The sequence below is a fragment of the Protopterus annectens genome, chromosome 17.part0 (genome assembly GCF_019279795.1).
Source record: "Protopterus annectens isolate FY-2018-M chromosome 17.part0, PAN1.0, whole genome shotgun sequence".
Taxonomy (NCBI): Eukaryota; Metazoa; Chordata; order Ceratodontiformes; family Protopteridae; genus Protopterus; species Protopterus annectens.
In genome coordinates, this window is record NC_056751.1 from 20,196,895 (window position 1) to 20,218,092 (window position 21,198).

Consider the following 21,198-nt stretch of genomic DNA (forward strand, 5'->3'; position numbering starts at 1 on the left):
CATTCTTCCTTAATAATGCCCCGAACCCCCCCACTTCAATAGGGAAGCATCCATGGTCACTGTTGCTGTGGGAGGGGGAAATAAAACGGGTTTGCCTAGATAAAGATTGTCCGATAGCATCCACCACTGAAGATGGTGTTTGCAAACTGAGGTTAGTTTGATAGGAACCAAAACAAGGTGAAACAAGATGAACTACTGAACTGCAAGGGTTCACTGTAGCACTCGCAAGAAGAACCTCGCTAAGGTTACCTGAAGTATTGCTGCTGACATCGAATCTAGCACTCACAGAATCAGTCATTTGGGAGGAGCTGCCATCCAAAAATGTCAGTAATTGTTGCCTCAGAGATATAATGCCACTATTTGTGATATCATATTCAATCACATTACTATGAACTCCAGGTCTTGCGCAGGAGTTAAGTTTGACTTTTCCAGATTTTTCGTGAAACCCAACTGGTTGAAGGTTTTCAAAAGATACTCCATGGCCCAGAAGAGTTGATGCTTTGTTGGTCCTATAAGAAGCCAATAATCCAAATATGGAAACACCTGGAATCCTTTCAGTCTCAGGTGAGCTGCTACCACTGCCATACACTTGCTGAACGCCGGGGGGGGGGGGGTAGGCTGTAGTGATGCCAAAGGGCAGGGCACTGAAATGATAATGATTAGCTCCCAACCAGAAGAGCAGAAGTCTCCTGGACCATCTGTCTATTTTGATATGACAGTACTTATCCTGGAGATCCACAGAGCACATCCATTCATCCTTGTACAGAAGCTGCAAGATGGACTGGACTGTGACCATCTGGAACTTCGACTTCTTGACATACAGATTTAGCTTGCTTAGATTCAATATCGGTCGTAAGTCCCCTGTCTTTTTTGGAAACCAAAAGAAGAGTGAAAAGTTCTGGACCCTTGTTGTTTGGTCGGGACCTTTTGGATGATTCTTTTTTTGTAGACGTTTTTGAACTTCTTAAAAGGTGAACGCCCTCTGACTGGATGCTATTTCGGGGATATTCCTCCTGGAACTTGCATGTGGAAGGGAAAATGGAATGTAGCAACCTCTGGATATTATGCTCAGCACCCAGCGGTCGATTTGTCCAGGCATCCGAGTGCAAAGACAGACTGTCCCAGACTGCCTCCACAGTAGGACAATCAGGCAATGCTTCAGGAATGCTGAAAGGGCTTGTCAGAGAAGGGTTCTCTGAAGCCTTTATTTTGCATACCCCCTCTGTCTCTAGGGCTGTACCTTTCATTAAATCCTCTTCCTCTGTCTCTGGAAGAGGAATCCTCTTGAGGATCCCAGAAAGAACCTTGAGAGTTTTTGAACCAAAATTTCATCATTAGTTCCTTGAGAAGGTCCTTTGAGGGGTAAACAATTTGATCTCTACTGCAGACAAGGTCTTCCCCTCCTGCTCACTATGGGTGAAAGTGTCTCTGACATATGGTCCAAACAGGGAGGAGCTATTGAAGGGGGCATTAGTGAAGAATGCCTTAAAAAGTTCTGCAAACCCGCACAGCCTCAACCAGGCATGTCTCCTCAAGGCTTTGCCTGATTCAAACAGTCAAGAAGTGCCCTATGCAATGTGAGAGATTAACCTCAGCAAGAAATTAGCTAGGAAGGAGAGAATAGCTAACTGGGTTGACACCTTCTTCAGGTCCTCCTCCCACAAGGTCTCTCTAAGAATTTTGGTTAGCTCCTTGACCAAATCTCTTTGAAGTTGAGTAAAATGGGCCGGGTAGTTCCACACTCTCAGTCCGAAAGTGGCTGAGGCACAGACGGGCTTCCCATGCTTGTCAAAATCCTGGGACTCCCTGCTCAGGGGATGGACTGTGGAGCTCTGCTCTTCCAGCTCCTTCTTTGTGGCTGCTGACACCACAGCAGCATGAATGGGCACACCATTACTCCAATGAAGTCTGTCACTAGGTGGGCCGAGATATTTGTCTGCACATTTGGGAACAGGCTCCTAGGTGTCAAGTTCCTTCCACACCCAGCGGGAAACTAGATCAATAAGTTCATCCACCGCTGGGGGGGGGGGTCACTCAGAACAGAGATGGGCCTGCCCCAAATGCCTCCAGACCATCCACCTCTCTTTCTCAATATTTCTGTGATGCCTCCAATGGAGATATTGCCTGGAGATTGTGGGATCCTTCTCCCTCATCGAAGTAAGTGTCCTCAGTTATGGACTCCATAGGGAGTCTAATTTCCTCCTCTTGCACTTTCTCTTGCAATGTACTCCTCCTGTGGGAGGCTCAGGGGGGAATCAGAAGATACAGGGGTCCCCGGGGGAGCAGTGGTAGACTGAAGGCCAATTTGAGGGGGGCTGATCTAGGACAGGATGGATGGGCTCAGGGCTCAAAAGAGATGTAGACTGGGTAAGATCACGGGGAGGAGAGGACACAGCTCTAGGTCTACAGAAAGTCCTCTCTATTACCTGGAAGTCTGACAGACTCAACGAAACCCTCTCCTCCTCTCCTGGAGCCAAAGCTGCCTGGGGGAAAGGAGAAGAGTCTGCCCTAGAGCCAAAGCCTCCAGACAGTATTGGACCCATGCTGTCAAAGGCCAAAGCTCCTGGGGGAAGGGATGGATTCAACAAGGTTTGGCATGAAGCCTACCCCCTGGAGTTGGCACCATCTCAGATTCGAGACCCACTCTGCTCCGACAGCACAGGAGCCAAGCCAGTCTGGGACCCTGACAGAGTCGAAGAAATCCTCATCCTTGGATCTGCCAACAGCTCCCTCAAAGAAACCAGACCCTGGGATTCTGAGGCAATAGTTAGGATTGGAAAAGGAGCATGAAGATCTCAAAGAACCTGGGTAGGACAGAGATGGCAAAAGTCCCAACTCTATCTGCATCTTGAGAAAGCTGCACATCATCCTGTCAATATCAGATCTAAGAAGGCTCTGAAATAACCTAATGGAAGCTGAGAAGTGCCTGGATCTTATATGTGGAACTGATTTTGGAGGTAGGGGCTGGGAAGCATGGTTCATAGGTTCATAAGTTCATACTAGGCTATCTGCCCGAGGGCATTTACAAGCCTAGCCCATAGTTTTGTGGCTTACGCCACCCCTTTAGTATGGGGAACTATACCCATTATTTTGCTGTGCCTCTGTCGAGCAGTGACACTGAGGTAATCCCTGGGGTATATCTGCGATCTCCCATCCATTGGTCAAGATTTCTCTTGAACAAGGCCAGCGAGGTGCTCTGCCTCACATATACCGGGATTTTATTCCACAGCATAGGGAGTCTTTGGGTGATGAATCTATCCCTCCAGCACGTCCTATTAATAGCCGTGTCGAGGTTTAAGTCTCCGCCCTTGTGGCTCTGACGGATCTAGATTTTTGAGGTGCAGCATATTCATCAAATCTGGGTTTGACATGGCCTTGTATGTTAGGCAAAGGTCACCTCTGAGCAAGCGGTGGCGACTGAATAGAGCTGGAGTTCTTTCAGTTGGGCAGCATAGGACAGATGTTTGAGACCCTTTATCCTTTTGGTGAGGAACTTTTGTGGCCTCTCCAGCTGCTGCAAGTGTCGGGTCAGATACATTCCGAATGGGGCATTGTACTCAATCATTGGTCTGATGAGTGATGATTAGAGGAGACTATGACCTCCCTTGATCTAGATGAGAATCCCTTCATGATAAGGTGGGCAATGTAGAAGGTCTTCCTAACTACTTTAGCTACATGGGTGTCGAATGACAGACTACTATCAACCTGGGTCCCCAGGTCCCTGATAACTTCTTCTGTGCTCAGTGGATTGCCACCTATTTGGTAGCTAGGGGTAACCTTGTTTTTCCCGAAGGGTATGACTATGCATTTTTGGCATTTAACTTTAGGCCATGGCTCTGGCACCAGTTATCCGTTTCTGTGAGACCCTTCTGAAGGATATCTGTGTCAGATGTGTTTTCTACTATGGCGCCCAGTTTGCAGTCATCTGCAAACTTTGTCAGCCATAACCCTCCTGTGTTTGCTTGTACTGAAAAGTAGATGCCAAACAAGAGTGGGCCCAGGACTGAGCCCTGTGGTACACCACTTGTGACAGGCTTTGAGTCTGACATGGCGCCAGCAACTCTGACCCTGTGGGTTCTGTCACTCAGCCAGTTTGCAACCCATCTTGTGATGTATGGGTTAACATTTAAGCTGATGAGTTTTTCAATGATACCCGAGTGGGGTATTGTATCGAAGGCCTTCGCCAGATCGAGGTAGGCTGTATGGACTGCCTTTCCCTCATCAATGGCTTTGGTGACTGTTTTGAAAAAGTCAACCAAGTTTAGAAGGCATGATCTGCCTTTGACAAAGCCAAACTGGGATGGATCCAAAGTCTGCAAATTCCCTATGTCTTTATTTATGAGGTCCATTATGATCCTCTCCATGGCTTTGCAGATAAGGCTTGTCAAGCTAATGGGCGGTAATTTCCAGGGTCGGTGGAGGCACCGCCTTTGTGAAGTGGGACCACAGTTGCAGTGCGCCACTCCTGGGTGCGTATCCAGAGGTAAGACTATGATTAAACAGCTGTCCTAGCTGTGGGTTTAATTCCTCGTTGAGTTCGTGGAGCACACAGCCGGGGACACCATCAGGTCCCATGGATGCTGTGTTTTTGCTTTGGAGAGAGCAGTTCTCACTTGAGCGTTGGAGATGTTTGGGGGCTGCAATCGCTTGGTATAGATATCTTTCCTTTGGGGAGGGGAGAAGTTTGCACTGAACCTGTCAGCCAGTATGTTGGCAATGTCTGTAGGATCAGTAATCTTTACATCATTTTGAACTAGTTCTGAGCATATCTGGGAGTTTCCTCCCAGGTTTCTAACATAGCTAAAGAAGGCCTTATGATTGTCTTTTGAGTCTTTAGCTATTTTTCTCTCAAAATTTGCTTTGGATGATTTTATGAGAGCTCTTAGTTTTTACTTATAGTGATCAAGGGTGTCTTACCTTTTAAGGATTTTGCTCTATCTTGTAGTAGCTTCCTCCTTTGTTGTAGAGTTTGTTTATGGCTGGGGTCCACCAGACTGGACGCTTGCCTTTGGTACAAAGAGTCTTTGTTTTGCTTGGGATTGCCTTATCCATGCAGTCCTGCAGGTGCTGGTAGAAGGCATTTGTAAGTGATTCAGCGGCTTGAGTACTGTTTTCCATGCTCGGGGCCTTAAAGGAGACCACACTAGTCTTTAGAAGTGTGAAGTCGGCTTTCAAGAAGTTCTTTACTGTGGTCTTTTTATTTCAGGTGGGGTGGGATGAGGACCTCCAGCGAGATTAGTTTGTGATCTGATCTCACCAGTGAGGGGTATACTTCCGGTGTTGAACATTGTGCTCCCATGTTCGTGATGATGAGATCAAGTATGTTTTCTCCTCTTGTGGGGATGGTGACTAGTTGTTCCATGGCATTTGAGTTTATGAATTCCAGGAACTTTTGGGCTAGGGTGTTTGGGCTTGAGTAGTGTTCCCAGTCTATATTAGGGTAATTGAAGTCACCTAGTATGATGGTGTTTGGTGATAAATTTATCCCCTCTAGTGTTTTCAGGAAGGCCATGTGAGGTTCCTGAGTTTGTGAGGGTGGCCTGTAACATGCTACAATTTGCAGAGCAGTCTTGCCTATGGTTAATTGCACCTGGATGGTCTCCGATGCATCGTGCGTTGCCACCAGTCTTGAGGTGTGGGTGTCCTTGATGAATATGGATACCCTCCTTTCTTGGTATTGTCCAGATTTTGGGGCCGAACGCATGATAAGAGGTAAAACCTGATAGTGCTGGGGTGCTCTCAGGAGCCTTGAACCAGGTTTCTGTCACTGCACAGACATCGATGTTCTCCATACTGAGAAGGGCCTCATGTGCGTGCATTTTGAGATTTAGACTTCTGGCATTGAGCAGCATTACCCTTAGTTTTTTCCTTTTTGTGTTCTAGGGTGGTAGGTTTAGAATTTGAGCCTTGCCTAAAAAGGCACTATGGGGTGGCAAGAGCCTTTGCCAATATCCGGAATCCCAGGGTGACAGGTGCAAGCCGTCCCTTAAGCAGCGTGGCTTGTCCAGCATGTCATCCCAGGCAGACAGACATTGGATCCCCTTTGAATGACACCAGAGTTTAAGCCAATTGTTAAAGCTGATCATCTTATCTCTGTATTGTGGCATCATTCTTGGTGAAGGTAGGATACTGCTCAAGGTCAGGGTCATACCTGCCTGGGCTACATAATCAGAGAGCTCCTCAATGTCTCTTTTCATGTAGTCCAAGGAGGTGCGTCTCAGGTCGTTTACACCAGCGTGGACAATGACTGAGTCGTATTTGTACCTGCTGTTGAGAGACCTGAGTGCTTGCGTTATGTGGCGGATTCTAGCGCCCGACAGGCAGCTTACTGTGACCTTCTCCTTACTCAGTCTGGTGAGCGGGACGTCAGTGTGTCTGACTATGGAGTCACCAATGACTAGTGTGTCTGGCATTGTGTTTGGCCTTAAGGGCTGTGACTGTTTGACACTCTGACTGTGAGGTCTATGTGTTGCAGGTGTTGTGTTCTGAGGTGGTGGTTGTTTGGGTGTCTGCTTTGGTGGCCTCTGCTGTTTTGGTAGATTTTTGATCAGAGCGGCCGAGTATGTCTTTGTGTGTTTATGTGTATGATTTGAGGTTGTGATGGTACTATGTGAGACTGGGTCTATAGTGTGTGTGGTAACCTTCTCCTCCTAACTGGTCTTGCCAGTCCTATGTTGAGAGAGCTCAGCCTCCAGTTTGGCCGTATAGTAAATGCCAAAACAGGAGTACGGCTCTGAGAGCTCGGACCTGACTCTGTAGGATCTGAGGAGGATGTTCTCAATGCTGGATATTTAACAAGGACCACAAATGGATCTGGTGTCAACAACAGATCCGTGGATTTATCAGGAGAAGGCTTTGAAGCCAACAGGACCATCCGATCCGAAGGCACTTTAGACCTGCTTGGATCTGGGGAACTTGGATCTGTCTAAGTCTTTTCTCCGCTACAGAAGGGAAGAAGCCCCTAGGAAAGCTGAGAAGGCTGTCCATTTACGGTCCTTGGAGCTCAATGGTTTAACAGGAGTTTGAGCTCCAGAAGCAGGCAAGATCCCCTTTAAAATTAGCTTATTCTGATGGTCCGAAAGGGTTCAAGGGTTCAAGGCTGCACAGATGGAGCAGTCAGCCTGCAGATGTTTGGACCCCAGGCAACAGACGCACTTCTTGTGGGTATCGGAATTAGGAATTTTTTGCCCACAAGAAGTGTATCGTTTGAACCCTATAGTCTTGTCTGATCTATCAGCCATGATGACAGGTAAGCCAAACAACCATGTGCACACAACACTCACTCATATGCATGCACACACACACTAGGAAAAAAACTTATAAAGTAGAAAGGGGTGAAAACTAGAAAGACTTTTTTTACTACAGAAGGGAGTGCCAAAGCAGTAACAAAAAACGGAGTGAAGGAGAAGAAGAAGAAAGTCCCTAACAGCTATCAATGAAAACTATAGGAGGGGATGTATGTAGAAAGACTAGAAGGTATAGAAATGTTAAACAAGTAATACAGAAGAAGTTTTATGAAAATTTTAGAAACATTTTTTGAATTCACTTATCTTCCCACTTAGAAAACGCTTGAAAGCTATGAATCATGTCTGTGCAGAACAGCGTCAAATGAGATCTGATGGTTTGACAGGCGTGGTCCATTATGGGAGAGGGAGGAGTTGACCCTCTGATCATAGTCTTGTAAAAGTGGCCGAATCGGATCTGATTTCGGATCCTAGACCCAGAAGTGAGGAAGAATGAAATGGACAACATCAGATCAAATGCTTATTTTAACAAAATATACACTGATTTTTAGGATGGGTTAATTCTATCCCTCCTCACTAATGCCACTCTCCTTGTCTTTTCAATAATGTTTCAATCATTCTACACCAGCTTATCAAATTAAGGTTGTTGCTTACCCTTAAACTAAGTCCACTATTAAATGTTTCCATGATAGCCAAAACCCTGAGCAGTAACTCTTTGAAAGGAAAAAGCCAACTGCTATAAATACAGGATTTCAATGCACATAACCTTATACCAATAATAACTATAACACAAACCATAAAACTGAAAAAATATACCTTTACTTTTAATAAAAAAAGTTAAGCAATGCACTTTGTAAAATCAAATATACAACAAATACCTGGCTCCATGATGCAAAAGGCTGAAAACCTAATTGCATCCCAGATGACTTGTATTCAACCAGGTAAGGAGGATGGGAGTGAATGGCTGATGCCAGCTTACCCATCCTGGGGGGAGGAAGGCAGCTTGGTTAGCTGCACTGGCAACACCTGAAAGAATGTGGTTATATCACCCACAATAAGGAGTTTGGCATACCCAAGCTGCACACTAGTGCCACTTAGGAGGTTGCACATACATGGTAGCAAGCATGCACCTCCCAACATAGCTATCAAAAAATTAGGGATAGATATTAACAAAATCAGGGTCAAATCCAGAAATAATCAAGGGCACTTTTAAAATATTAGTACTATTAACTTGAGGCACTGACAGAATAAGCAAATGTCAATTAATGTACATTTTCTGAAGTAAAAGAAGTCCATAATTCTAATTATCAACATTATTAAGTGTAATTCACCACCTTTTCTCCAAAAGTCATTTTTAGGAGGATTTAAGATGGACAAAATTGAAATATGAGTCAAAGTCAAGGACATCCCTGAAAACCAGGGATGGCTGAAAGGGATACCTTCCAAGAACAGTTATAGTGAAGCACACACGTTGCTAATGGGGAAGAGAGGCTGCAAGATACACAGAATGGTTTGCTGCCTAATACCTCATTTTCACTTTAACTGGGAAAGAATGGACTAATCATTTCTTGTTCTAGAGGAGGAAAAAAATTGAGGTAGTTGACTAAAAAAAATCAAATGAAACAGAAAAAAGGTTTACCTTAAATAAGCCATGATTCTTGTATGATGAAAATCATCCAGTTCATTAAAACGAATTCATTAAAGTGAAAATCCATTTATTAAAAAAAATGAGTCAAGTCATAGTGCTCCTTTGCACTGCCAAAATTATCCTGAAACTGCAAAGAACTAAAGAAAATCCACAAATATAAACAGACAAACAAAAAAATAAATAGAAGGGAAAATAAAGCATTAATGGAGCAAGGTGGAAAATGTACATATCTGATACTGCATAATGTAGGGACTCATTACAACTTACAGCTTCACAACTGTCACGACTCATACTTTGCCATTACAGTAGGGAATAGTGTGTGTGTGTGTGTGTGTGTGTGTGTGTGTGTGTGTGTGTGTGTGTGTGTGTGTGTGTGTAGAGAAAGAGAATGATGTCTCCATGGCTTACATACCGGTCTAAAATCACTGGTATAGTGCTCTGCCTTCAAGAACTGCTGCAATTCATTAACATTGTTCAGCGTTGCACTCATCCCTATTATCTGCGTTGTCTCTGAAAGTAGAATACAAAACCAATGTTAAAAATATTATTAAGAATATAAAACTCCTGTTATGCCTAGAGTTCAATAAAATATGAAAATGACATCTTCACTGTAGTTTCTGAATTTCACAAAAGAAGCTCATTGCTTTCTGTTATTTACATGCTGGAGAGCCAGAAATGGTACACATTACAAACATACATTCCATGTTAATTTTACAAGTAGAGCTTTTTTTCTGGGGGCAGCTTCTAATCTTCTCAGTTCTGTTCTATTTTTTTCCAGTAAATTGCACTACAATAAAACTGGTCAATAAAATCCTAATCCAGTGCAATAAAGTTGTAATAATACTGGGGGAGAAAGAGACATACATAGTCAAGAATCAGAGCACTTTTACAGGAGTTCTACTTCAAAGTGCTTATACCAAGTTATGTACCGGCACAAACTGGTCTTTTAGTGTTACAAACTGGGATTATCATGAGGAACTAAAGAACAGACTGTAGTTTATGAAAAATCAAAAGCATACTAGAGCGTCAGTAAAGGCTTTCATGTATGTCCTCAATCAGCTTGTCCACAACAATATCTTGCTTGGTCTAACTTCAGTGAAAGAAGTGAATGACCAAGGCATTCATCTAATGTTATGGGCACCACTCCCATTCCCCAGTACTGTGCAACTGTAATCAAGTACATACTAACATTTAGAGAGTTGTGGGGCTTACCACTTGGAGGTGCATGAGGGCTCACCCCCGGCAAAAAAACAAAAAAATCTTGTTTTGAGCTGTTCTATTACTTTGCATGTAATGGGCAGCCTTCATGCTTGCTGGACTGAGGACCTGTGATGTGAGCCATGAGGAGTCAAGATTTCAGAACAGAAGAAGCAATAAAGAAACACTAAGATCTGATGTCATTGCTGATGATTCTTGTTTGTCCCAAGCAAACCACCATACTGGAATAAGTATCTTGTAGTTGGCCAACCAAAGGCAATATACAATTCTGACTGTATACTAACAAAAATGTCAACAAACAGGTTATTATCAAAGATGAAGCAGAGTATTCATTGTGAGATATGAGTGACTGGATATGTTTCCTTAATGAAGGCCAGACCAAAGATGGCAGTTTTGTTTTTAATGCACTGAGCATGCTAATAACTACTGTTAGAAGAGATAAGTGCAGTGAAGAGGAAAAATGGAGTATATTTATCAATGGTTGCTGCAGCCCAGCAAATTACTGGTTTGGACACAAAATGACATTTATGAGGGTTGACTGAGTGATGAGCTTGCTTAGTGCAAATACTTGTCACAGTCCGCAGCTCAGTCATTAACAAAAATACTGTGATTAATGTGAGGGGAAAGAACAAAACTGCTTGATATTTGTGTCCCAACCACCTCTCTTACACCATACAGTAACTGCATTTATCAAAATAAGTAGAAGAGGGTTATGAGCACGTTCTGGACACTTGGCATATATCAGAAAGCGCCTGAGCCTACATATGGGCCTATTTACATTTAGGAATGTAAGGGCAAATCCCACTATATGGAGAGGTGCAGGAGGAGGGGATTGCCTCCTGGCAAAAATGTTTTTTTTTTAAAGTCCAGTTCACTTTTCAGTTTTTATATGGAAGAAAATGTTAGCTTTTTATCAATTTACAGTGACAATTTCTTCTGTTTCAAACATTCTCCTTTCAGAAGAAGTGAATATTGATTTCATTAAATTCATAGATGTATGTTCAGCATTTTATGTTTCAAAAATTATGATTTCAGAAACTTCGTCTTCTTTCGGCTTTTTCCCGGTTAGGGGTCGCCACAGCGGATCATCTGTCCGCTCATGATTGGCAGTGGAGTTTTACGGTGTCGAGTTGCCAGCCCAGCGCCCAACCTTCCACAGAAGGCACACACACGCACACACTCACACCTAGGGCCAATTTAGTGTGTCCAATTCACCTACTGCATGTCTTTGGGATGTGGGAGGAAACCGGAGCACCCGAAGGAAACCTACACGACCACAGGGGGGACATGCAGACTCCACACAGAAGGCACCCCAGCTCAGCAAACACTGTCTAACTATTACAAATATTAAAAACACAATGATTTTACTGCTAGTTTTTAATGAAACATTTTTCTAAACTTGTCAGTTTTGCTCGACATCTTTAGCTAATCAACAAGGGGACACTCTGAAGTTGCTATGTGACTGTTTTACCTCTACAAAATATTTTGGGGTTCTACAAAGAAAAAAAAACTGCCTGTCTTTAAACTAGTTTGCCTCACACTGCATTTACCTGGTGCTTGACTACACCTCTGAGAAACAAAGGATTTCTACTGATCTGGACAACTAAACAGCCTGCAGACTGATTAGGTTTGGTTTTGTTAATTCAGGAAGGGTTTCATTTTGGAGGTTAATCAGGTAAATAAGCCACCACATTCATGACTGGTGTAAAATAGAAAATATCACAGAGTTAAAGTAAGTTGCTTACAAGTTTTCAAAGGCAAGTTTACTATCAAATTGACTGAGCATTTCATTGCAGTTTGTAAAAGCTATATCAGTGTCATGGTGCAACTGGGGATGAATGCAACGTATGAAATGGAATAATCAGTAAGTTTTCTCTGCCTGGTTAGGAAGAATATTGTTGCATACACCCAAAGTATACAGAGACAGTATGGGGTGCAGTTTGTTTAGATAGCTGGCAGTGCTCCAGTTCAGCAATGAAATGACTCCTTAATGACAGTTTCTTCTGTTGTAAGTTTAACTTTTCGGGAAGTGTTCCATTTTAAGGTGTTGGTAAGTATGACTTGTGTGGTGAGTCTCAGTTAATGCTAAACTTTCCTTAGCAATGGACATTGTTTTTCACAAAGAGAGGATCAATGGTATCAAAGATTTCTGAAAAAGTGCAAGATGAGTGAGGAGAGAAGAAGTACCGCAGTGTGTCTAAGAGATAATTTTTAATCAGGCAGTTGGCTGTTTGTTATCTGGATTCTATGTCCAGGAGGTTTAGGGGATGTTTTAACAGTGAAAAAGTTTATAGTGTGGGAGGGCAAAAGAAACCCTTGCCTTTAATCCTATACCCTAGTCTACTCATTCAGAAAGCTTGAAATTTAGACAGAAAAGTACAGCAATCTACACCTAAACCAGAACGAGTCTGTTTTTCATAAAATAAGTGTTTTACAGTTAATTTTAATATGGAAAATGGACACTAGGATTGGAAAAGTTGCAGGTAGACTCAAGTTGCCTTCTATATGGTCACAGGACCGCACGACAAAAAGGAAGAGCATTTGGGAAATTAGTTCTTGTTAATAATGTTTTGCTAAGACCAGGTAAGTGTGCAGACTATGTATCACAACATTTATTTATTTATTTTACATTTGTTAACCAGGCTAGTCTAACTGGATATATGTCCATTTTCAGTAGAGGCCCGGCGAGAAAAGCTCCAAGCATCAGCAGTGACAAAGAATACAATATATAGTAAATAGTCAAGTGAATTACAGTATATATTGGCTACATTGGGCAGAACAAAAGTTTTACAGAGTAATTTAGTAAGTTTAAGCTAAGATCAAATACAGAGAGCAAAAAACATGAATTAATTATTTTTTTTTTCCCAGTACTATGAAGGAAATTATTAATTACAGATAGGTGACATAAAACAGTAGAATAGGGAAGTATAGAGAGAGCAGGAAGGTGAAAGAGATATCAGTCAGGGTTAGAGATATCAGTCTCATAGTATATAACATAGTATAAAACATGTCACACTTGTCTCAGTTATAAATTAGACCAAAGAAGCCACCACACATTTAAATAAATCATTCTTCACAGCATTATTAAACATTTACTATCCAAATATAACTCACCATTAACCAACTAGTGAACTGGCCACTTGAAAATAATTTTTCAGGGACTGGATGACTTTTTCCCCATTAGCAAATGAAGAAACTGGTTATTTGTGATATACAGGTTTACATGCTTAACAAAGGCATGTTACTGAAAGTTAAATGTAAGCACTGATTGCCTGACATGATGCTAGTTTATTATTATTGTAAAAGTATACAAGTGTAAATAGTTGTATCACTAATCAGTGCCAAAATATCAAATGTTCCAGGTATGAGGATTACACAGCATGTAAAAATGAAAATCTGGTAATCAATAAAGATTTAATCTACAAAACAGGCATTAGTCTAGAGATACACATCTATAAAATCAAGGGAATTATCTATTAATTCTACATAAAATATGATCAAGTACATTTTTATGTACTCCCAGCAGCCCAGAATCACAACATTAACTGATTTAAATATGTTAGTATAAAACCTGACTACATTGCAATTAAAAAGCAAATTTTATATTAAATATAGCATATACAGCAATCACTGATAAAACTCCCTCCGCCGCACATTTAAAACATTTCTGACAGCATATTATGTGTAAATGCTTTGCAATGTAACATGCAATTTACACCATGAAAATTGTATACAAATAATAACAATATTTTTGTTTACTTATAGTTAGTACCTCACTTCCTCTCATGCTCTTCTAAACATTAAAACATAAACCCCATTTTATGTCATCAGAATACTTCCACCAGTTTAACACAATCAACAAATTCAAGACACCTCTTTTTTGCAGGACTGCAATTAACACATCTAAACTATATCCAATGGGATTAATATTTTACATTTACTCCAGTCGTTCACTAATTTTAGACTGCTGCTGGTTTCTTTCTAACAATTTCAACCTTCCAACAGTGGTCTCTGCTTCAAATCCAAGGTACTCCTAATTCTTCTAGTCAGCTAAGATTCTTTTGTCACTCATGCATTTTCCTTTGAAAGAAAGGAAAAGGTTTCACTGACAATGTTTCTATGGACTTGACTATGTATTTTTTGTGCAGCTTATCAGATATTTTATTTTTGTACATTATCACAATACGAGTAAAGGCTTATTCTTTGTCAGCTAAACTCTTTTTTGTTTTGGCCTTAGTTCTGCATCCAAAATGTCTTCGATCCCCCAGGAAAAAATATTCTAAAGACAGCTGGATATGGAAAGTTGAATTTTTTGCCTGCCTCTCGACTTCCCCCAACTACCAAGATAAACTTGTTTCTCTTCTGCCTGGTATACAATGAATAATCATTTTGCAGAAACTCTATGGTGTTTCTAATTGTAATATTTTTCCCTTCTTCCACAGTTTTGTCAAGAGCAGTTCTTAGTGCTGTTAGGACTGCATCTTTACTAATGTAAGTCTTAGCTGCTTTCTCATGGCCAGATTTGGAGTATGTACAACATACCCTCTAAATTAACAAATCCTATAGAGAAACATCAGTCCAGTTGAAATTAATGCAATCTATTTCTTCCAGTTTCTCTGGTATAGGAGATGTCACAAGTTTTCTCTACATGCTCTGTCTTCTAAATGTATAGTTTTTTGAAACAGTTCTTCTTGAGAAGCCTCATATTCAGCCAGTACTTCCATCACCTGAACCTCTGATTTCTACAGCTTTATCAATTCATCTGAAGAGCTTCTTAAAGCTTCATCCATAGTTTGCAGCTATTTGTCATTTCCTTGCATACATTCTTCCAGTGTCTCACTCATTTTAAACAATGTCAAATGCTTTTGACTTATTTTTCCTCTAAATTACTAAAAGTCATTTTTGTTAAACAAATGCAAAGTTATTTCCACCCAGAGTTTTTTCTTTTCTTTTCCTGACTGATTTTCTTTCACTTTTTTGGATTTCTTCATTGCTGACATTCAGGCAAAGTAATTACAAGCCAGTAAATTAATTTTATCCAAAATAATTTTACTGTTTTTTTTAGCAATTTCTCAGTTTTCACACAGGGAAAGCTTTAATCAACATGCTGCCCATTTTACAGCCATCTTGAAAGTCCTTCATACAGCCATGGTCTATGGATGAAAATAAGCATGCACATCATTTAACAAACCACACCACATATTTGTTTGGAAGAAGAGCCCATAGCCATGTATTGATTGCGCCAATCAGATTGAATTATGTATTAAATCAGTGTCAGACCAGAAGTCAATGCCAATCAGGCCAATCAATGTCAACCAAGAATATTCAGATATGTGCAAAGGGCAGAAAGTACAGTTTTGTACCTACCATAAATGTAGATGTCCGATAGATATGCAACTGCAGTCATAACATATGGGGTTGTCCTGCCTCAGGCAGCCCTCGGTCGGCCGGATTCCAAAGTCTGGGTCCGACGTCGGCTGATGTCGCATTTCTCTCTGACGTCAGAGCGGCTGGAGTACATAAGCATCAGCCGACGCCATTTTCTTCAGTGTTTCTTGCCCCAGATGCCAGGTGCCCTCCAAGGAAGGCTGTAATCAAATTGGAAGACAAAAACAGGATTCCAGACAAATAAATGAACAATAAACAGATACACCATAACAGATATCCCCAGCTAAGAGAAACAGGGATAGGAGTGGACCCTAGGCATAGAGGGGTATGGAGGGAGGGAAAATCCGACTGCAGTTGCATATCTATCGGACATCTACATTTATGGTAGGTACAAAACTGTACTATGTCCTTCAAGAATGCAACTGCAGTCATAACATATGGGTAGAATACCATAGCTTAGCTGGGGGAGGAGGAATGCTCTAGGAAAAAGATGGTGTGGCAATCAAACCCTGCAGGACTGCCGAAACAAAGCCTGCTCTGGATCTGGAGTATAGAGGGAGATTGTAGTGTTTGGAGAATGTATCCACGGAGCTCCATGTAGCAGCTTCTAGAATGTCCTTAGTAGGCACCCCTCTTAAGAATGCTGTAGAGCTGTAGCTCTGGTGGAATGTGGTCTGACATTGGCTGGAACAGTCTTTCCATGAAAGGAATAACAGAATCTGATGCAATGTCCAATCCATTTTGAAATAGTCTGTTTTGAAATTGCTTTTCCTTGGACTGCAGGGGCGTAAGCTACAAAAGGTTGTTCAGACTTCCTACTGGTCTTGGTTCTGTCCAGGTAGTATCGAAGTTGTCTGTGAATGTCCAAGGTATGTAACAGTCTTTCCTCCTTATTCTCAGGATTGGGGAAGAAAGCAGGCAGATGAATTGCTTGATTTAAAGAAACCCTAGATACCACCTTTGGCATAAAAGTAGGGTTGGTCCTTAATGAAACTCTGTCTCTGTGGAAAATTATGAACGGTGGTATTGCCATTAGGGCCTGTAGTTCCGAAACCCTTCTTGCTGAGGTAATTGCCAACAGGAAAGCTGTCTTCCATGAGAGAAATTGCAAGTCAACTGAAGCTGCTGGCTCAAATGGAGGTAGAGTCAGTTTTTCTAGTACAAAATTGAGGTCCCAGGCTGGCACTGGAGCCTTTCTTGGTGGCTTAATGTTCTTGATTCCCCTGAGGAATTGCCTTAGCAAAGGATGTGAAAAGACAGGCGGATCAGTGTTATATCTAGCTGAAACAGCTGATGCATGTATCTTTATGGAAGAGTATGAGAGTCCATTCTTTAGCATATCTGCCAAATATTCCAGGATGAGTGGGATGTTCAATAATGATGCATCATATCCCTTGCTGGTATTCCAAATGCTGAATCTCTTCCATTTTGCTAAGTAAACCTTTCTGGTGGATGGTCTTCGAGCCTCTGTTAATATCCGCTAAACTTCCTTGGAGAGAGATAGGTTGAGATTATTCATGGGATCTCCCAGGCTGTTAGCTGCAGTGTCTGAAGGTTTGGATGCACTGTTTTGAAGTTGTGTTGAGTCAAAAGTAGAGGCCATTGGGGAAGGGCCCACTTCTTGGTGTGACATATGCTCCGTAGTAGTGGATACCAGTATTGTCTTGGCCAGTCTGGAGCTATTAGGATCCCCTTGGGTCTCTCTGCTTTGATCATTAGTAATACTGAGGTCATCAGTGGCAGAGGTGGGAATGCATAGATTTTTAGGAAGTTCCAGTTGAATGAGAGAGCATCTATTTTACAAGCTTGTGGATGGTATGTCCTTGAGCAGAATTTTTGTAGATGATGGTTGAGGTGAGAGGCAAATAGGTCTACTTCTGGCCTGCCCCATGTCGAAGTGAGCTGTGTGAAGATCTTCGGATGTAACCTCCACTCGTGTGGATCTGTGAAATTCCTGCTTAGGCTGTCCGCCAGCACATTGTCCTTGCCTGGAACAAACTGGGATTGTAACTGAATGTTTAGGCTCAGTGATTTTTCCCAAAGATGCATTGTCAGTCTGCAAAGGGGGTAAGAATGGGTGCCCCCTTGCTTGTTTATATACCACATCACAGTGGTGTTGTCTGTCCGTATCAGTAAATGGCCTTGCTGAAGTTGGTGTTGAAAGGCCTCGATGGCATGCATTACTGCCAGCATTTCCTTTTGGTTTATATGCAGATGTGCTTCCTTTGGAGACCATTGTCCTTGTATACACCTGCCTTCCATGTGCGCCCCCCCATCCAAGGTCTGAGGCGTCTGCGGTCAAGGTCTGTGTTATCTGTGGTTTTCTGAATGACATACCTGTGTTTGCCTGGCTTACCGAGGCCCACCATAGGAATTCTTTTTGTAGGCATGGAATGAGCGGTATGGTTGTCTCTAAGTTGTTGCTGTGCTGAGACCATAGGCTTTTTAGGTACCATTGAAGCTTTCTCATGTGTAGCCTTGCTAATGGAACCAGGAGAATGCAGGATGCCATGTAACCCAGGGCCTGTAGGAATCCCCTTGCAGTCATCTGGGTAAGTTTTGCCAAACCTTTGAAATAATGAGTTAACTTTTCTTGCTTGTCTTCTGTTAGGTAAGCCATTTGAGAGGCTGTGTCTAATTTGGCTCCTAAGAAGATTATTTGCTGGGATGGCTGAAGTCTTGACTTTTGGAAGTTGACTGTGTATCCCAGAGCTTGAAGTAATCGTATGACATAGTCCAAGTTTTTTGTCAACATCAATTTGTCGTCCGCTTGTATGAGGCAGTCGTCCAGGTACTGGTAAATTTGGATCCCCTGGAGCCTGCAATGAGCAATTACTGAAGCCAGGCATTTTGTGAATACTCTGGGTGCAGTAGATAAGCCAAATGGCAATGCTGAGAATTGATAATGCTCTGCCCTGCAAGAAATCTGAGGTATCTTCTGCAGCTGTGTCTGATAGGGACATGCAGGTATGCCTCCTTGAGGTCCAGAGTAATCAGCCAAGACCCCTTGCCCAGCATGGGAAGGAGTTGCTGTAGAGTCAGCATTTTGAACTTTGGTACTATGAGAAAGGTGTTTAATGCGGACAAATCCAGTATTGGTCTCCATTGAGATTCTTTTCTTGGAACAAGGAACAGTCTTGAGTAAAACCCCTGGCCTTGTTCTTGTTGTGGAACTCTTTCTATTGCTTTCATCCGAGTCAGCAGAGAGATTTGCTTGATAGCCTCTGCCCTCTGGTTTTGTGGTAGGTTTGGTATGCCTTGTTTTCTTGGTAAGGTATGAAAATGGAACCTGTAACCTCGGTCTATAATGTCCAAAATCCATTTGTCCTTTGTCAATCTGTGCCAATTGTCTTCAAACAGAGATAATTTTCCGCCCAAGGGAGCTTCTATTTGTTCCTTGGTAGGCGGAAGTAGAGGAAAGTCATTGAGATTGTGGCTGTGGGGCAGGTGAAGCCCCTGTGTCACTTCTTTGGTTTGCTGGCTGCCATTATCGTCCCCTGTAAGGACCTCTGTATTGCCCTCTTCCTCGTCCACGTCTGTTTTTACCCCTTTGAAATTTTTCAGGATTAGGAAAGGACCAGTTTTTTTGAAGGCCAATTCCTACTGAATCTGGGGGGTTGAACTTGGAGGAAATCTTTCACCGTCTGAACTGATTTTGCTTTTTCCTCGATGGACTTTAACACATCCTTAGCATTAGCACCAAAAAGCTTGTTCTTTTCCAAAGGTGCATCCAGAAGTTTTGCCTTTACATGATCTGGTAGAGGTTGATCTTTTAACCATGCATGTCTACGAATGACTGCCCCTGTCATAGCTGCCCTACATGAAGCTTCCAGTGCATCATATCCACACTGCAGGAAGTGATTTCTTACTTGCTGAGAGTTATGTACAGCTTCCTGCAAAGACTTCCTGTCTAAAGGATCAGGAGAGGCCAATGTTTTCTGTAAATCTTCTAACAGGAAATCCTGATATTGTAACATATGAAAAAGGCAATTCAAAGCTCTCATAGATAAAGTAGTGGAGGTGTAGACCTTTTTCCCCCATCTCTCTAATGACCTAGCTTCCCTGTTAGAGGGCAAAGGATTTTTAGAGGTGGAAGCTGAAACACCTTTAGGTCCCTGAGAAATAGTTTCCAAATCAGCAGTATGGACCCTGAATAAATGGGAATGTGTTTCTGGGACCCTGTAATACCTGTCTGGCTTGGCTGGAGCAGGAGGAAGAGAATCAGGGGTAACACTAGAGTCAGAATATAAATCATCCAAAACATCAAGCACAGGAGGAATAGCTAAGGGCCTGTGCTGGGGCTTTTTAAGGAAAGTTCGAGGGCGCTTTCTGGAATCAGAATATTCCTGGCCTTGCCACTTGAAATGTTCCCTCATGGTATGCAGAACTTCCCCAAAAGAAATATCCTCAGGAGGCGAGGCCGAGGGGATGGAATCCTCTGCATCCGAGTCCTCATAGGTCTGGAAGAGCTCTTCCTGGCCATCGGAGTGGACAGAGTCCTCAGAATCTTCATCTGAAGGAATAGGGTCAGAGGTTCAACCCGGGGCCTTTTATCAGAAGGAGGCTGGGATCCTCTCTCAGGATGGGCCTGTGAACCTCTAATCATAGAAATTAAGTCAGCAGCCATAGTCATGATTTGTGTCTCTGGAGTAGGCTGAGGTAAAGCTTTAGCAGTAAGATGCTTGGTCTTGCTGGCTGCCTTAGCCCTAGTGTAGGCCTTAATAGACATGGCCATAGGAGGCCTGGCAGCTCCACGTGCAGGAGTGACCTTATCTACAGCAATGGTCTTGGGCATTTCCTCGGTTTCGGTATCCGGAGGAAAATCGATAACTGGCGTCGGAGTGATATCCTGAATCGGAGTCATCGGTAATGCGGTGTCTTCGGTTCGGAGCGGTGGAATAACCGTCTCAGGGGGAACCGGAGCACTCGCGGTAGGTTTTGGCGTGGAGTCGGTGGTAGACGCAGGCCGAGGATGTCGGTCCCGGTCTTTCCGTTTCTTGGGAGTTTGCGAAGTTCCGACGGCATTGTATCAGCAAATTTTTCGCCGAAAAAAAACTTCAGAGAACTCCGCCCGGCGCCTGAGAGTGCGCTTGTTGAAGCGAGCACAGGCTACACAGGCCAAGACGTCGTGGTCTGGACCAAGACAAGGAAGACAGTAAGAGTGGAAATCCTTATGAGGTATTTTTTTACCACAAGAAAGACAATTGTTAACTTTTTCAGTAATTTCTGACATCGGCTGAGGCAAGAAAAGGTCCCCAATGGGGTACTTAGCTTTTTTGATGACTTCGGAATCGAAGAATACATGAGCTGACCGACCGGCACTTGCGAACTGCTTCTGCTTCGGGCACCGCGCGGCAAGAAAGACTGAAGAAAATGGCGTCGGCTGATGCTTATGTACTCCAGCCGCTCTGACGTTGGAGAGAAATGCGACATCAGCCGACGTCGGACCCAGACTTTGGAATCCAGCCGACCGAGGGCTGCCTGAGGCAAGACAACCCCATATGTTATGACTGCAGTTGCATTCTTGAAGGACATCTTGGAAGTAAGTCAAATCAACAAGCCATAACATACCACCACAGTCCATGCACATGCTCAACCAACACCAATAACTGAAGGGATCTACAACCACACACCGACAGTCCCCTGTAACCATTCAGCCAGATATGAGTGGCTTAAGGGGATCTGAAACATGTGGGTCTC

At 42.8% G+C, this 21,198-nt stretch overlaps 1 protein-coding gene across 1 annotated transcript in view; it reads right to left on the reverse strand.

Annotated features, from left to right (window-relative positions):
- Positions 1–21,198, reverse strand: part of HELQ (helicase, POLQ like) — a 1,104,576-nt gene that overhangs the window by 657,788 nt on the left and 425,590 nt on the right. The window contains exon 6 of the mRNA XM_044059295.1: positions 9,305–9,402. Coding sequence (XP_043915230.1) covers positions 9,305–9,402 — 98 coding nt within the window. The remainder of the gene's footprint in view (positions 1–9,304; positions 9,403–21,198) is intronic.